This window comes from Electrophorus electricus, chromosome 19 (assembly GCF_013358815.1).
Source record: "Electrophorus electricus isolate fEleEle1 chromosome 19, fEleEle1.pri, whole genome shotgun sequence".
Taxonomy (NCBI): domain Eukaryota; kingdom Metazoa; phylum Chordata; class Actinopteri; order Gymnotiformes; family Gymnotidae; genus Electrophorus; species Electrophorus electricus.
This window is the reverse complement of record NC_049553.1, coordinates 13250490-13267055: the sequence shown is the minus strand read 5'-3', so window position 1 is coordinate 13267055 and position 16566 is coordinate 13250490. Positions and strand designations below refer to the sequence as shown.

Below are 16566 nucleotides of genomic sequence, written 5' to 3'. Positions count from 1 at the left end.
ATCATGTACTTTTTTCATCCTCGGTGGCTTAAAATAAATTTAAAACAATACATGAAAAAATATATTAGTCAGTGGTGTAGGTTTCATTTCAGCTTTGGGGGGTGGGGGCACACTGCTCACACCACCGAACCCAACACATTACATGACTAGTGTGAGCAGGAATTAGTGGGGGGACATGCCCGCTTAACCCCCCCCCCAAAAAGAAACTAGGCCTATGCTATTAGCTAATTAATTATTATCTTACTGTTGAGTGAAAAATCAATCTGTACTCAAGTATAACATGGGATTTTCATTATGGAATGTTAAGCACACCGCATGTAAAATTATTTTTAAATAATATGGACATTTCTTGTAACCTGTATAAAACAAGTTTAGAGGAAACTGAGTCCTACAGAGTTTAAAATGTATTTTGTGTTTATAGCACCACCTGGTGGTGGTGTACTGCTCATGCGCTGTACTGGACCTTACGTGATGGAGGTTATCTTGGATGCCATCCTGCGGAAGTTCTGCGCCACGTTCCGCAGCATTATTACGTAATCCGTGTTTTCCCAGAATGATCTGTGATTGGTTATAAAGTCAAATCTGTACTGTGACGCATGCCTCAAGTGTCTGTGTTTGCATAGTTCAGAAGCAGACTTCTGCAAAGACCTCACATGCAGGGATGATGAACATTAAAAGGGGATTGTCTCCAGGGCGATCGTCTCCACGGCACTGGACAGTCTCCTCACTGAACCATCACTGCAAACCTTTTTCCTTACTGTGTGCTGATCGCCAGCAGATTCGGAACGGCGACATTAAAGAAATCCACGAGCATGCATGTGGATGATCCTGTGCCATTTATGTAAAATTGTCTGCATTGATTCAAGGGGCCCGTGGGCAGATGTCTTCCAGGGCCGCTGGGTGTGAAGTACATGGCGGGGCCAATCAGGCCGGCGAGCGCGAGAACGGCGAGAGTCAAGCACGTTCCGCCGCACTTGTCTGCATATGATTAAAAGCTTAGCCCTCGACAGGCCTGGCGTATAAGAGTCCTTCTGCTGGCACACTGATTTGAGAGATAGCATGGGAGGGGAGCTCCCACAGCACCTTCAGGTTGCACGGGAGACAAAAGCTGATGCAGGCCTTTACTCACAGATTATGAACTGTGGCACATAAGCCTTATGAAGTCCTAGTGTATGTCGTAACTCCATCACATGAGAATGTTAGAGCCACAGAAATGGAAGTCAGAGGAGAGAACATTTCAGCAGGGCGTGTGTGTGTGTGTGTGTGTGTGTGTGTGTGTGTTTCAACTTCAACTCAAGTTTCAACTTGAGACGATGGTATTTATTTTCCTGTAGGCCGGAGTCCTCCAAGCAAAATGTCCTCCTTGACAAGGGCGGTTAGCTGACCTACGTACTGACATATGAGATCAATGCCTGGCCTACACATTCTTTCACTGGTATTAGCTTCACTAGTTTATCATTTTTACTGATGTGTTATCATTTGGTATAGCCAGAATTTACAGTGAAACAAAATAACAAATTACCATCTTTAGTTTCGTATGAATCACAAATCCTTGAACGTTCAGTAAGGCACCGCTTTTAATTTTGAGCCATTCGTTTGGTAATTGCATTTAACACGAGTAGCCAACACCTTAATTGGTAAAATATTGCTGCCTGGTGTAATGGAAAACACTTTAGTCTCATTACACTTTACCTCCGGTCCTCTGTTTGAGTGTACTACTGGCTGCACTACTGGTCTTTGGCCGTTAGATGTCGCTGTTGGTCTTCCTGCGCTGCTGTGTGCACTGTGGCGCCCCATCTCGCATGCATGGCACGCAGCGTGTTGTTGTGTTGGGTTTTGTCTTCATCAGCCTCTCTCCGACGTGAAGGCGAGCTGTTTATCAGCCATTATCAGCAGCTTTCTAAATATACAAGTCAGTCTTCGGCCATGAACAGTTTACATCAGACGTAATTGGCAATCGTCCTCATACATTGAACATTCCTATTAATGCACCATTCACACTGTGACAACGTTTTCAGGAGTTAATCTGGCTTGTTTCGCTCATGTAATAGTATCTTGGGCTCTGCTGGGTGACGGGGAAGCCAGCAAAGCCGCGCATTCTTTCAGCTTCTTCACTAATTGAATTACCAGTCATGAAATTGTGACTTAAAAGCTTAAAATGTTGACCTCTAAATTGTGTGTGTGTGTGTGTGTGTGTGTGTGTGTGTGTGTGTGTGTGTGTGTGTGTGCGTGCGCATGTACATATGTGAGGGAAAGTTACATTTTTGTAGCTTATTTTTTACTTAATTGTAGTTTATACTTTTCAGCAGTAGCTTGTTCAACAAACAAGTAAAATAATATTTTAATTTTCCTATTAATCAGAAACCATACCTGTAGATATCCCCACTTGAATGAAAAGGGCAACTTCTAAATTAATTATTACTTTAAAAAGTATGACTTAAAATGGTGAGTCGCAGTGGAAACCCCAGTACTCAGTCTGCTCCATCCATTATTCAGTGCAGCGACTTATAACGAAACATACCAACACGTCAAACATCACCTTTTGAAAAAAGTAACACGGTAAACAATCTTTGTCAAGGGTACAGTAAGCAGAAATCTGACAAGACCCCGTTAGCAGCCGATGAGGAGGCCCAATAGCACGGATTCTCTTTTGACCAGGGAGAACACTGTGTTCATACTGCCAATGCCATCTAATATTGTTAACCCCTCCAATTCCAGTATGCCACCCACGCTGACCCTGGACCAGTCGTAAGGGGCTGCACAAGGCCACTTCCTGCTGGTACTGCCACTGTATTCTGCTGTATAATGGAGTCGTCCAGTCGAGCGGTACATTGTAGGTCCAGGGTGTTTGCTGCAGGAACCGGCTGATTCACTGAATCTCTTTCTCTCTCTCTCTCTTTCTTTGTCTCTCAGTTTCTCTCTCACATTGTCTTTTACTCAAACACTCTTTTTCTGCCTCTCACAGTCTCTCTCTCTCTCTCTCTCTCTCTCTCTCTCTCTCAAGAAGAAGGTCCCTGGGGCAGGTCGGGGTGTCATGTTTGGATATACTATCAGGTCAGGTCCTCTTATTTTCAAAACCACAGCGCTGTTGCCACTACGCACGCGCGACGGCCGGCGCACGTTCTGTAGCACTCGGCCTGGCCGAGGTGTGCAGGAGCGCGCACGTGAGCCTGCACACGCCATCACAGCCGGCACATTTTCAGCTATGTCACCACCACTCTGCCAGATGTACCTTGCCCTCTGACCCCCCCCCGTCATTCCGTTACACCCTGCCCCTGTCTGTCCCATGGAGCTAGCCCGGCCAGCTTCACGCCCATGTCCCCCAAGGGCTGTCTGAAACTGTGACCCCTTACAGCGAACACCTGTGCCCCCAAAGTTTATGAAAGCCATTAACCGAGAAGTAAAAAGTGGCAGCGTGGAGGGAGAAACTGGGTCTAAATATCCCTTTAAGTGCTGCAGTCGGACCTTTGCTTCCTGCATTTGTTTTGTTTGTGCTTTTCTTTTTTTGCTTGAGTAGTCAAGCTCTGTCGAGATTGGGGGAGGGCGGGATGGGGGTGGGGTGCTCCAATCCAGAGCTGAAGACCTCCTGCAAGGATGTTGACAGAGTGAAGTCACGGCCGGTACGCAGGGAAGCCCCTAGGCTGGCCCATCTCTCACTTCATCTGAAAGGTGAGGCCGAAATCAATAGCCCGAGTACAAAGCCCGCAAGCTTTATGTAGGCACGCAGGCCTGCCCGGCGAGCGCCTGACAGGCTAACGCCTGCGTTTGATCGGTCTGCCTTCTCCTTCTGCTGCACGCAGATTACGCAACCTCACACTAAAGGGAAAGAGAAGCTAAGAGCGCGGAAAGTCGAGGGTCGCACGATACCACGTGTACCGGTTCAAACCGAACGGGTCAGTTAGGTGTGAGGATACACTGATGTTTTATGAAGGTCAAGCTGAATAATTAGCGAGGCTTCACAGGAAGTGGGGCAGAGAGTTGACCTGTCCATTGTGATGCTTCAGTGCTGTGGCATTAAAAGGTGTAACTATGGCCGCATTTCTACGTTGAACACACAGAGAGGTAAGAAGGAGCTCTCTAAACCTCCCTCAGTCCAGAGGGCCCCAGCGCAGCGCTGGGCTGAAATCCCAGAGAAGCTTGGAGGCTTACGCCCCCTGGGCACCGGAAAGCCGTATCGGAGTTTAGGAGGAAGGAAAAAAAACATAAACCTAGCGAAGAAGAGTTTAATACCAGACTGAAGCGTCCACTGCTGGGCGTTAGGACGGAGGCTATGTTCTGAAGTATGTAAACACATCAGATCCACTGTCTGTTTTCAGCTGGCATGTGTGTTTCCCAAGTCCCCGCAGGACAGACCACAGAGCCGCCCCCGTGACGTCTGTCGACCAGGGCCAGAGATGTCCTTGCACACAGGAAGTTTAGGTAGTTAAGATGATGTCATGAGTTTAAGTGTTAAATTGCAGTGGAGTCACACTTGTGTAAAACCACTATAATGACTGGAGTTGAAATAATAGAAGCCTTTGCAAAAAACAATAGAAAAAGTGACAGAGTACCACAAACTATCCATATACTGAAATATTAGGCCACTCATTGAATTTCCATGTCATTCAGTACAAGCAAAATGTATCATGTATAATGTATATATGTTGTTCTTCTTTTTGTGTGATATTTCAGTGTACTTTTTTATTTTTTAAAAGCTCAGATGTGTAGTACGATTAGCTGCGACGTATTTAGCTGCTGTCACCAAAATAATGAAATAATGCAAATAACCAACTTGGTTCCTTTACTAACAATAACTACTGAGTTTACATAAAAGTACTATGAAAATATTCATATTACATACATGGCTACATGAGTGTGCATGCAAATGGTTACTACACCACCACGCAAAACATTACTTACTTGAGTTTCAAATAAATACAACATTATACTTTGTATTATTACATGCACTTGCGAAATAATGGCTTTCAAACGGTAGTATATCAGAAAGAAAACATTTCATTAAGACTTGGGTTTCAACAGTGACTGGTCAGTGTGGTTTGGAAGCGATGACATTGCCCTGCTCGGTGCTATTTTCGAACCCCCTCTCATTTTCAGTTGTTTAAATGGTATAATTAGGCTAAAATGAAAACATCAAAATACAAAGCATTTATTTAAAGCAGAGGCCAGTTTATTCTAACTGTAAGACAAAATATAAGAGTTTCATCGCAGTGATTTCAGATTCATTTTGTTCATTTTTTGTGCTCATTTCACGTTTTAAGCACTTAATTGCGTGGTTTCTTTTTAACAGTCAGCGGTCTCCTGCTCCCTCCTGGTCCCTACCGTGTCTCTCGACCCTGCAGCCTGGAGCCCGCAGGCCGCCGGCAGCTCTGCGGAGACCGTCAACCGAGCAAGTCCCTGAAGGACAGGCTGAGAGCAGCTCCTGCTGTGGAGACCTGCTCTGACAGCAAAATAAGCAACTGCTCTGCCAGCTCCTCAGATCCACAGACGACACACACAGCGACGTTGTCGCTGACCGATCCCAGTCACGGGAACCTTCTGTGCTCAACACGGGGCGTTCGGTGTTCGGTCTGAACAACGCAAGGTTGTTTTTAGTTTAATTTCTTTTTTTTTTAAACCTCAGACATGTTTTTTTTTTGCGCAAATGACCACAGCTGGCTAGCACCAATTCCTACAGTACCCGAGATTTTCCCCCTTCCTCAGACTGATACGCAAGACGGTGCGTTTTCCTAGAACAGGGCATGTCCTAACCGCTGTGTCCAGCCTCACTCAGACCGCTCACGTTCCTCCGCCTGTCTGTGGACGTTTCGGACGCCGTGCAGCGACAGATCTTTCCATCTGTCGTTGCTGTCTTATCAAATCCTCGGTCCCGTCCACGGAGCCGAGTATTCGGGTAGCGTTGCTACCCTGTAATAATAGCCATTTCTAATGACATTCCTCCAGAGCGTCCCTTGGGGATCTCCACTACAAAAAGTGATAATTACATGAAATATACATAGAGAATAAAAAGGGAGCGTGTTTACATAACGCACCCCGTAAATATCTGACTGGGAAGACATTGTGCTCCCATTCCTTTTAAGCCTGTCTCCCAGGGATGCCATTTTAATGACATGATGGTTTAAAGAGATGCTGCTCCTCTTCGTTCCATATTTAATTAACTTTCTCTTTTCTTTGCCGGAAAAAAAGGGGAATGAAGAGACAAACACTCGATAGCTCGGAGACAATAACAAATAACCGGGAAGAACAAGGGTGCAGGTGGGGGGAGGGGGGGGACCTTGTCACGCTTTTGTGAGCTGTTTACAATACACAACATGTAAGGAGATTGAGAGAGAGAGAGAGAGAGAGAGAGAGAGAGAGAGAGAGAGAGAGAGTGCTGCAGGGAAAGTGAGAAAATAACCACATGAGAGAGACAGAGGGAGTGAGAGAGAGAGAGAGAGAGAGAGAGAGAGAGAGAGAGAGAGAGAGAGTATTGCTTCTTCACCAGTAAGCAGGAGGGGAAGAATGTGAGATTACACACTGGCATTAGAGAGTATTAATGTAGCCTGTATTGCCTGCCCTGATTGGGTGTTATGAAAACAACACTAAGTAAATATTATAGAAGCCTCAGAAGTGTTTCAGGGTGAAAAATCTCATTTGTGACTTGTTTTTTTTTTTTTTTTTTTTTTTTTTTGTGAAAGTAGCATGATGCGTTTTATGTTGATGAATTTTCAGGCAATTATGAAAAAGTACAAGTCTTCACTCCAACAGAAGTTATGCTGCGCTTCTTAAAGGCACAACATGACAGCCAGTTATTAAAGTTAACAGCAAGCAAACACTTTCCTGTCCTACTTACACCACTGAAATGCGCACACTGAACAGCATTTCCAATATACATCCACAACGGCGCTATACAGTAAAACATACGCATCTCCATATTATTACTGCACGAAGTGCTCTGGGTCAAATGATATAAGTACCTTTAAAGTGAATTTTAAAAAATATGCAAAAAGAGAAAAAATGCTGAGATTTCAGAGGGTCAAGTCCCCCCACCCCAAACTAATCACATTAATAGAGCATTATGCATGTCTGTTTTGGTGCTCACAGAAACTGCGCCAGTATGCATGTATGGTGTCAGCTCAGTCGGGGTCAAGTGTTCAGTACTACACTGCCCAAGGCCTCTGACACAGAGCTGATGAACCACTAATCTATCCGACCTGCCCAGTTCTGATTATATTCTGATCAGAACTGCTTTTTTGTAGAATGCTGCCCACGGGGTCATGGGCCAGTTGAACAAGCCCAGAACTCAGGATGGGAAGCCACCGACCTCCACCTCTGCCTGGTCTGACCTCCGCCTCAAACTGGTCTGACCTCTGCCTCAGCCTGGTCTGACCTCCACCTCTGCCTGGTCTGACCTCCACCTCAGCCTGGTCCGACCTATTGCTACGTCACATCGAAATCCATAGGCACAGCTTTCCAGCATCCTTTGGTATTCTGCACTCAGAAGCCAGATTTGGAAGCACCGAGGCCTTCATGTGGCACTGCCTGTATCAAACCTATAGGGTCCACATCAGCCAGTTCCAGCTGTGGTTGGCCACAGCGCTACTCATACACAGCCGATTCAAACCACAATTAGCTTATGAGCTCATACATTCAAATGAGAGCACGAACGCTGCTTTAAAACGTGTTTGAAGCATTTCTCTTCTCTCCCACTGCATCCAAATTACAGCTGAAATACCAAATATGCCAGGACCAAAAGTCACAGTGAGGAGAAGAACATATTTTTCATCTGATTTTCCACAAGACGTAATGTAACATTGATGATGTTGCAGAGAACTGGCCAATTAGCATCAGAGGAGATTTCATTTAAAGGCATTACCTTTCCAGAGTCCCACTGTAGACATCTCGGTCAGATGCAGAGTGAGGCCTGCAGCGTCTTATTATAGTAAACTAGTATGGCTTATTAGCCAGGATAACTAATGATAATTCAAAACCTTCAACTCTATCGCCTCGATTTCAGAGCCCACTTTATGCATTTATACATAATGCCCAAATCCATACTGCCGTGAGACCACATTCACTATCATCACCATCAGAAGTTGTTTTCGAATGGTTGATAGCACCTTATGATACCAATCATAAGTCACTTTAGGTATTCATCGAAGGTGTAACTGCATTTTCCAGTGTGAACGATGTGCAATGCTTTGTCCAATACCAGCAGTGCAAGATCACACTGCATACGAGGTGAAACGACTGCTTTTAGCACCGCAGTGTTAAAAATGTTCGCACGTTAATGAAACACCTGAGATGGAGTCATGCGTGACTGGAGATGACGGTTATTCTCTGCCGTTAGGATTCAGCTCTCTGTCTGACATTACAGTAAGCCTCGGCCACGCGGCACCAGTAATCGGGCGTGTAATTGCACCAGCAAAATAAGAAAGAAAAGGGCACAGATAAACAGCAATGCCCTTATACACGACTCAGTTCGTCTCCAATGCCTGGGCTGTCAGAGAACGGAGCAGTGTCTGACTCCATCTTTACTTAGAGAATATCAGGCCTCAAGCCTTCTCAAAGTTACAAAATTCAACAATGTCTTAAATCCAGGGAAAAGGAAATTATTGTAGCTTTGTTGGTTTGGTGATAATGCGCTTTTGTGGTTATTCCACAAAATTTCCACAAGTGAAATGTCACAGTGTCTAGAAGAATTGTCATCTCATTTAGTTGTGGATAACAGGAGAGCTGTTAAAGTAAGAACACTTCTCCCCTACATGTCACCAGAACATTCCCTATCTCCAGAACATTCCCTATCACCAGAACATTCCCTATCTCCAGAACATTCCCTATCACCAGAATATTCCCTATTTCAAGAACATTCCCTATCACCGGAACATTCCCTCATTGCCTCCCAGCCCACTGTCACGGAACGCTCGCCTCCAGCGAGGCACCTGGTTTGGCCAGCCACGTGCAGTGGGAGGGCTTTCGTTTGTGGCCACGCCTGTGCACACCTGTACCTCGTTTCATCTGTGTGTATTAAAACCCACGTCAGGGTGTGCGGCGTCGTTGGTCATTGTCGATGTAACGTGTTAATGTAAGGTTAACGGTCTTTTCGTCATTGTTAAATGTTTGCGTGTTTGTTTAATGTCAGTCATTATATGTTCATGTTCTGCATTTGTAATTCGTGTGAGTGCTGTTGTTGTTTGCTGCAAATAAATGTTTGTCCACGTCGCTGCAGTCTGTGCATCCTGCCCCTCGCCCTTCGGCCACCACGTGTTACACCCACCCTCATTATCAACACTCATGTGACTTACAATAGCTTTGACCCTGACCAGAAGAATCCACATTCCATCACTTCTTGTTCGATTCAGTGCAGAGAGGGGGAGAAGCAGCCTTGTTCTGGAGCTCAGCCTCCTGGCTTGTGTGACGCGGAGAGACCACGACGTTGACTGTAGGGCTCGACTCACCCCGCCAGGCATCACAGTTCACCAAAGGCAAGATAATTAGCCACCCAGGCGCCACCAGGGGGCTTAAAGGTGATATGTGGTTGGCCTCAGAGACAAGGAAAGCGAGTGAGCAGGCATGCGAAAGGGGGAGAGAGAGAGAGAGAGAGAGAGAGAGAGAGAGAGAGAGAGCGAGAGAGCGAGCAGTGTAATCCAGAGGCATTCAGACTTTGGCTGTGTGCAGTGCATTTGTGGCACAGTGCGTCTGAAACAGAGTGTACTTGTTATCTTGGTGTATTTGTAGTAAAGTGTGGGGGCGGATGCGCTCACCACTGCCAAGTTTCTCTGAAACTCCTCCAAGACCTGAAGGCGATATTCACAGTTCTGTGCTTTGCTCCCCCCTCCAATTATCACCTGAGACTTATTTTTGTGTTTTTTCTCTGCCTGCTGGGGAGGTTGAGCAACATTTAAACCTCTGAAGAAGTTGTGTCACGGCTGCGCCGGTTTCGAGGGCCGGTTTCGGGCCGGCCTCTGACGTGGGCTCGCGGCGAGGGCCGCCGGAAGCGCAGGTTAGCCCGAACTGAAGCGGAGTCTCCAGGAGCTGGGCTGCAGCCCACAGCCCTGTCCCCGGAGACGCGGTGCCATCCGGAAGTGTGCGACTGAGAAGTGGGATCCCCCCTCCTCCACTTCTACAAAGTAAAAGCCCCTGCTGTTTTCTGATGAAACCCCTTTTTTTTTCTCCACCAAAGCAAAATAAAATGGAAACAGTCTGTTAAAGAACTGCAGCATCAGGTGTATACAGTCAGGAACATAGCAGGAGAAGGTGGTCCCTGTGTGTAGCTGGGGCGAGCTAAACTACGCGACTGTCCACACACGCGCATACACAGTTTGTATAAAGTGACATAAATTTTTTTCAAAACACATGCCTTTCATATCTGTATAATATCTGTATCATATCTGGGTTGAAATCAGTAACACATTCCAGTTACCGACATCCACAATTAGGCATCTGGGTGAAGTGTTCGTGTTGTTGAGCTGGTCATGTTCACCAAGGCCGTCCAGAGAAACGTCTAGGAGTTTATCGTACTATTTCCTGGTGACAGCGTGCACACTATATGTAAAACAATAAAAACAGACTCGTGAAGAATACTGAGCCAAACGTTCGTTTTTCCTTAGAGGCTTAAAAAAATTAGTGAGTAATGTAACAAGACTGACATCAAGATTTCAAGGTCAATCAAGGTCAAGTTCAAGAAAGTATGATATAATGATTGAGTAGTTAGAATTGGTGTTATGATTGGTTATATTTTGTTAAAATACTCTTGTGACTTTTAATGACCCTAATACAAAAAAAAGCATGACTGCCACAAGAAAACCAAGCGTAGTACAATAAACAGTACGTTTACCAGTCGCTATCACTCTTTGGTACGTTATACTGATTCCCTTACAACCAAAAGAAATAAATAAATAAACAAATAAATAAATAAATAGAATGAACCGCATGAAAGAATTAATCAATACATGCATCGATGCTTCACGCTGGCGCATTTTGCACCCTCTCCTCGTCTCTAATCACGATAGATATCTCATTACTGAGATGGCGTTCGGCTACGTGTGTGGGCCACGCGGTCCGTGCCGCCCGGCCCTAACGTGCACGCAGCAGATCCGCTAATGCAAGCCGTTGTGACGGCGCGTGCCAAAAGCGCTGTTTTTTTTTTTTCCTTCTGGGTAACAGCGCCTGCCTCCTGTGCGCACGCTCGCGTGCGTTGTCGGTGCTGGCCCGCGCTGCACAATGCAGTGGTCCTGCTATCGCCTCCGCGAGCGCATTTAATTAAACCACAAACACGAGCGGGAGGCCACCACCCGGTTTAATGGAATGGATGAAGCGGGCCAGTGCGCCTTTGGCAGGCGCGCGGGCTGCTGGATAGGTCTGAATACCCTTGAAGCTTATTAAAAGCGCCTGGCAGCATGAGCTGCTAACCAAGTTGCCGCGGCACTGCCAAGCGTGCGTTCACTTTAATGGTTAAAGTGGGAGAGATGGACTGTAACGTTTTTGATTCTGCTAACTTCAAGCAGATTGCCCGCATCACAGATGTGCACAGGAAACCGAGGCGCCCGATGCGTCTTTATTTTAGAGAGACATCCCGCGTTTATCTGCAGTCAGGTGATTACTGGTGACAAGTGACCCCGGTGGGGCCGACATCAATAGATCGATACAGCCTATTACAAGTTCCCAACAAAGACAGAGCTCTGATTTGGGTGTTTATATCGGGCACATGGAGTTGCTCGACTGAACGACAAGGCAGCGATTTAAGCCCATACACTCAGAGGAGCGGTGGGTCCTCATGCTCACTCTTCTCTACATTCCTTATGCATTACCTTCAAATTACTGGATGATTCAATTACTGGGGACTACTTTTTAGGGTAAATACCTAAGGAAAGACAGGAGTCTCCGAGGTTAAAGAGGTTAGGCGGTAGATTGTGTGTGCTCTAGAGGCGGCATAAACATCTTGGATTTTCCACGTGTGATATCCATAATACATTCATACTACTGTATATCACTTTAAAACACGTAGCTAGGCTAATATTTGTGGTCATCTATAGGACAAAATGATCAAGGGTTGGTGGATTTGCACATCTTAGCTTTTGTGTTAATTTTAGTGGTTCATGGGGAATTTAAGTGGAATTTTTTTGGCCACCATGGTCGGACCCCTAGAATGACACGAGTCCTGATTGCCAAGGAGAATCCAACAGGCATCCCCCATGGTTCGGGATTCAGCTGTGCCAGGTGCCACCCGTGTCTGCGCTTCTCTGGGACAGACGCACAGAGGGACTTCACCGTACATGACGGCGGCGAAGCCCGCCATCGGCTGTGTGGCCAACGGCACAAGTCGGAGATGAAGAGCGCTGGAAAGATGGTGTGTCAGTAGTGTGTGTCAGTAGTGTGTTTCAGTAGTGTGTGTCAGTAGTGTGTTTCAGTAGTGTGTGTTTTGATTGTTTTTTTTCTTTTCTGCCCACAAACCCACCCCCAAAGGTAAGACCAGGTCATAAGCACTACAGGGTCTCTGGGGCTTTAGTGAATTATTTGAACTTTTCACACAAAATTAGTGTACTGTTCACTGCATGCTAGCATTCTGTGTATTTTTCTCCTGCCTCAGTATTGCCCTGTGGTAATAAAGTTTATTGAATAAATTCAAAGTGGATAGAATTGTTGGATTTTGTTTCTCCAGATTCCAGACTGCTAGAGCTGGAGCAGCCAGGCTAAATATGGAACATGACTAGCATGTCAGTGTGACTAAACAGGGAGGATCAGGAGAAAAGGTTGTAAATAATAAATGCCATTGGATTCCTTAAAAATGTATTAACGATTCAATAGTAAACAAGATACATTTCTTTATCTCTCTCTGTCTCACACACACACACACACACACCACTGAAGAGCCATATCATCATACAATTTTAATGTTTTCATCACATGAGAACACAAAAAAAGAGGTCCAGCAAATTCAGACCGCGGTTAATATTTGTATATAACATTTCCCCCCATTAACACGAGAAGTTGTCACCCTTGGTAAAAGTTTGATATTCCAAAGTCCTGTGGCTGATTTTGGTGGTCACGTGTCAAGCGCCATTCAAACATGAACATCCATGAAAGTATGGAGTGCTATAAAAGTGCATTTCAGCTTCAATGAATGCCAAACTGGTACATACCAGAGATCCATGAGTATACTGTACATATCACCATGTCCCACAGCATCTACAGGAGCAACAGCATAGCAACAGAAATGACTCAGGCTGGCTGGCTCTTGGGCGATGTAGGGCTTGAGCAGGTAGCACAAGGTACGAGTCTTCTATTTCTTTTTTTGTTTCTTCGTGACCGGAACCTCACGAGAGGGCCCTATAATTACGGCGGATACCGAGAACGAACCCAGCCCCAAGCCGTCGTGCACTGCCTCAACGATGAGGCGAAGGAAGGAAGATTCCAGTCATATCCAGCCTTTGGCGCGGGGTAAACATTAATAACAGAAATGTACAAGTCGTTCCGTGGGAGAGCGGACCCTCATATGGAGGGGAGGCCACCGTAGGACAGCTGAGAAGAGAACAGTGGCGAATGCTTCCCCCTGCCAGATCCTGGCCAACACCAAGGACTGGGCTATTTTACTACCATTAATATGAAACTGTTGTGGTCTGGCGTTTTTAAAATGTTGTTTTTATGTGTGTGTGTGTTGTGTGTTTTTTTTTTTGTTTTGTTTTTTTTGCATATATCAAGCATCACTTCTGCCATTTTAACTGTGGGTTTTGCGTAAGCTCCGCCACCTATGTTGCCTCGGCACGTTTGACTGAGGCGTATAGTTCTCGCGAGAACGACGCTGGACGTGTGGACGCGCAGGCCACGCTGGTGAAGGAGCGTTCCGACCCCACAGGGCGCGAGGACGCACGGCAGACATCTGAACGCACAACAGCCTTAAAAACAAAAAAGAAAAAGTCCGCTCAGCCCCGAACGTCTCTGGCTGGAGACTTGTCCGTTTCTAACGGTCTGGACAAGCCAGAGGACTCCCTGTTCCCCTAATAAACATTATGTACAACAGCGACAGCAAAGGACATTTTAAGATCTGACAAACAGTGACACAGAAACAACAGTATTTACAAATATGGAGGTTGGATATTAAACATCAAGGTTCACAATGATCAGTTCTCTGTTTTGCCTTCAGGTCGCTCGTTCACTCTTTTTAAAATTCTTTTGTAACTGAAATTAAGGATTCAGTGCAAAATTGACCCCCCCACCCCCCCAAAAAAAGCACGCCGATTGGTCGATGTGTGAGGCCCAGAGGCTGGTGACGATGGGGGTGCAGGTCTTCTCCACGTAGTGTCAGGCTTCCTGGTTAGCTGCTATGTTGGCTCAGAGTGTGATTCTGTACCACATAAGAAACACAAGCAGAAGAAACAGACACCAGTTAACCACGAACAAAAAAATATAATAAACTTTTTCATCTGCTTCAACTACGACTGGTTAACAAAAAAATTCAAATTTCTTATATTTTCAGAATTTCTCCGTCATAGCTGTGTCGTTCCAGCATGCTCATATTTCGCTAAGTGTAGTGTGGAAAAGTGGTACCAAGGAAAGTGGATGTGTTCTGTGTTTCCGTACTACTGCTGGACACTGAACAGGGACGTTCCTGAGGGTGTTTGTGACACAAAATATAGGATGGGAGTGTTTTTTAGTTTTAGTTTAATTACAGCCTTATTTGTGAATAAGTAATATATCTTTATTGTAAAAAAAATGCTACTCTGCCACCTACAACCCTTGCATGATAGAAAAATCACAAAAACAGATGGCGCTTCAAATTCAGCATAAAAACTACTATAAAGATGCACGTATTTTAGTTGGTGGGGAAAAAAATCAAACGTTGTTGCTCACTGTTATTTTTTAAAGGGTCCAGTAGTTTGAAACATTAGTGATATTTCCAGTGTGTACGGCGCTGAAACGACATGGGTCAGTTCCCCAGTGCGTTAGGGTTTGGGGGCGGGCTGTACACCCCCCTCACAATTAGTCAGGTTCCTACCCAATGCCGTCACTCCGTGCGGCCGTGCCGGCGGGCGCGCGAACGGTCGCTCAGGCTCATTTAGTGAACAATGTCGAACACGAACAAAAAACATCATCTGCTGCCCTTGTTTTGGTGTTCCTATTATCTAAATCCAATTAGGAGAAAGAGGCTCGGATTTGCATGGAGATCAATAGCAGCGGGCCGATGCGGCAGTGGGCCTGTTACAGAGAAGCGTGCCAGCGTGTCTCCCCCCAACCCAACATCTCAATCCACAGGCCCACGCCCACGGATCGATGGCTGTGGCCATGGCAACCAGCCAGTAGCCTGTCTGGGGCGAGTAGAATGAGGTGAATAATACTGTCATTACCCTTTTGGTCTGACGTTTTTTTGCCATGCTGACAGCAGCCCTTTCTGAGTGGCTGATAATTACTGTTAATTACCACATTAATGTATGCTAATGAATGGTGATAACGATGAGAGATTGTTACAGAACACAACGGTTCAAGCTGCTTCCTAAACCTTTGCACTATAGCACAATGCTAAATGTCATTATTAAACACAAGTTACATTTGATACGAGCATTACAGTCTGTGGTACGGGGTTGCTCAAAATAAAAAACAAACGGAAAGATCCCTGGTCAAAAATAGGGGCCTTTGTACTTTTAAAATGAGCTCCTTTTTGGTGCTGAGGTTCTGCCCCAGGTAACCTTCTACTCTCACATCAGACATAAGTATGAGCGCTCAATTCTAATTTCAATTTGATATGAAAACAAAGTAACCATTTTTACTACCGGCAGAGGTAAGTGCATACAAAGTGTGCATGTTTTGTTTGGGTCTGGGTGAAATTATCCAGGCATAAAATCAAAGCATTAGGGAACGACAGGAGGGATAGGGGACGAGAGGAGAGTTAGGGAACGACCGGAGGGTTAGGGAACGACAGGGGGGTTGGGGAACGACAGGAGGGTTGGGGGACGACAGGAGGGTTGGGGAACGACAGGGGGGTTAGGGAACGACAGGGGGGTTAGGGGACGACAGGGGGGTTAGGGGACGACAGGGGGGTTAGGGGACGACAGGGGGGTTAGGGAACGACAGGAGGGATAGGGGACGAGAGGAGAGTTAGGGAACGACCGGAGGGTTAGGGAACGACAGGGGGGTTGGGGGACGACAGGAGGGTTGGGGAACGACAGGGGGGTTAGGGAACGACAGGGGGGTTAGGGGACGACAGGGGGGTTAGGGAACGACAGGGGGGTTAGGGAACGACAGGAGGGTTAGGGAACGACAGGGGGGTTAGGGGACGACAGGGGGGTTAGGGGACGACAGGGGGGTTAGGGAACGGCAGGGGGGTTAGGGAACGGCAGGGGGGTTAGGGGACGGCAGGGGGGTTAGGGGACGACAGGAGGGTTAGGGGACGACAGGAGGGTTGGGGAACGACAGGAGGGTTGGGGAACGACAGGGGGGTTGGGGGACGACAGGAGGGTTGGGGGACGACAGGAGGGTTGGGGAACGACAGGGGGGTTAGGGGACGACAGGGGGTTAGGGAACGAAAGGGGGGTTAGGGAACGGCAGGGGGGTTAGGGAACGGCAGGGGGGTTAGGGGACGACAGGGGGGTTAGG

The 16566-nt window shown here is 46.4% G+C and overlaps 1 protein-coding gene across 4 annotated transcripts in view; it reads right to left on the bottom strand.

Annotated features, from left to right (window-relative positions):
• Positions 1 to 12848: 12848 nt before the first annotated feature.
• The window catches only part of LOC113585511 (zinc finger protein 521), a 105092-nt gene continuing 101374 nt past the window's right edge, over positions 12849 to 16566 (bottom strand). For all 4 annotated transcript variants that reach the window (XM_027023033.2, XM_027023034.2, XM_027023030.2 and 1 more), the window contains one exon: positions 12849 to 14320. In XM_027023033.2, the coding sequence (XP_026878834.2) occupies positions 14291 to 14320 (30 nt within the window). In that variant the 3' untranslated portion in view covers positions 12849 to 14290. The remainder of the gene's footprint in view (positions 14321 to 16566) is intronic.